We start from the raw sequence: 1,591 nt of genomic DNA, 5'->3' as shown, positions 1-1,591 counted from the left end.
CACACACCTGTAGGTTCCTCGGTCAGGGCTGCGTTCCTGTTTCCTGGCTCCGCCCTCAGCTGCGTGGCTGTGTGACTGCTGTTCATCTGTGACGGCTTCTTTTCAGCTGGAGGTTTTTATGTTGCAGATCTGTATTACATGTGAATATTCTTTTCCATCAACGTGTTATATGAACGTGCAGCTCTGAATCCACGGCGGCGGCGTTTTTAAACCTCCTCCGTGTGCTCAGGAGAGTCGGCGTTCCTGTCCGGCCGCACACAGCGGCAGCTTCTAGCATGTTTTGGACGTTTTCAGCTGTGTGCTGTGAGTGTCTCTGTGTGATTTTCCTGCTGTTGTGTCTTCAGATATCTGTCTGCCTCGGCCACTTTGGATGACATTACCCACTCCGACGCGTGAGTTGACCTTCGTCTTTGTGCTCCTGTCTGTCTGTAGATGAGTTAAGGTTTCTTTCACTTTGGGATTTGTGGAAGTTTTCTGTTTTCCTTTTGCTTCTGTGGTGCCACGGCGGTGGAGCTGTTGCTAACGAGACGAGGAGACGTTTTCTGCTGTGGACGCAGCTGAAGCCTCCTCGTTACACTTTTCATCGTCTTCAGTGTTTGAACCAAAAATATTCAGGCCCTGTCGATGCTGACCACGTTTTCTCCAGTTATTAATCTAAAACAGACGTCATGCAGAGCGTTCAAACAGTCAAAGCTGACAGGAAGTGAAGCGCCACCGCCATGCACGTCTGGCAGGGATCATTGATTACAGTAAGTGTCACACGGACACAGTGGCATTTATTCTCAGGTGGAGTAACTATCAGCTCGTCCAGAGCGACCCTCCGACGCGCCACACAGCGGCGCACACGTAGAGCTGCGAGCAGGAACCTGGAGCTCTTTGTTTACGGCGTCATCGTCAGCTCCCAGTCTGTTTTGGAAAAAGCAACAGTGCAGAGGTTCAACAGTTTAAAAAAAAAAAGCAGAAGATGACATCATAGGGTTAAATGTTTTATTAATATTAGGGTTAAAGCAGGGGCGGGGCTCCGGGGGGCTCCAGGCCTCGAGGGCCGGCGTCCTGCAGGTTTTCAGACATGTCAGCTGATTTAAATGGCTAAACGACCTCCTCAACATGTCGTGAAGTTCTGCAGAGGCCTGGAACTGAACTGATCATTTGACCCAGGGTGATAAAGCTCGAGGCCTGGAGTTCCCACCCCTGGGTTACAGGAAGTGTTATTGAAGCTGTGATGGTGGGTTGAGAAAGAAAACTGGAACCAAAAAGCAACAAACTCAGACCTGTGTGCTCGTTTCCAGCTCCTCATCTTTCTTCTTGGGTTGTAGTAGAGTAGCTTTGCATGATTCACAGTTTATCATAATCCTCCTTCATCTTGTGCTGCTCCTTGGTGAAGGTCAAAGGTCACAGATGCTGCTTTGCCTGATGACCTAATGCTGCGACTGCTTTTCCAGACTGACACAGTTTTCCTGTTGTTCCTGGCTGTGCGTCCTGGCTGACGTTCAGAGTGAAGCCGGCGTGGAGCTGAAGCTGTTGGCCGCCCGTGTGTGTGTGTGTGTGTGTGTGTGTGTGTGTGTGTGTGTGTGTGTGTGTGTGTGTGTGT

At 50.2% G+C, this 1,591-nt stretch overlaps 1 protein-coding gene across 12 annotated transcripts in view; it reads left to right on the top strand.

The window, feature by feature from the left end:
- Positions 1 to 1,591, top strand: part of tpd52l2b (tpd52 like 2b) — a 16,702-nt gene that overhangs the window by 8,861 nt on the left and 6,250 nt on the right. For 6 of the 12 annotated variants that reach the window (XM_005752142.2, XM_005752141.2, XM_005752146.2 and 3 more), the window contains one exon: positions 345 to 392. The exons of the other annotated variants lie outside the window; for them this stretch is intronic. In XM_005752142.2, coding sequence (XP_005752199.1) covers positions 345 to 392 — 48 coding nt within the window. The remainder of the gene's footprint in view (positions 1 to 344; positions 393 to 1,591) is intronic. 12 annotated transcript variants of the gene reach the window in all.

The sequence above is a fragment of the Pundamilia nyererei genome, unplaced genomic scaffold (genome assembly GCF_000239375.1).
Source record: "Pundamilia nyererei isolate P.nyererei 1_Seehausen unplaced genomic scaffold, PunNye1.0 scaffold00346, whole genome shotgun sequence".
NCBI classification, from domain to species: Eukaryota; Metazoa; Chordata; class Actinopteri; order Cichliformes; family Cichlidae; genus Pundamilia; species Pundamilia nyererei.
This window is presented reverse-complemented; position numbering and strand designations above follow the sequence as displayed.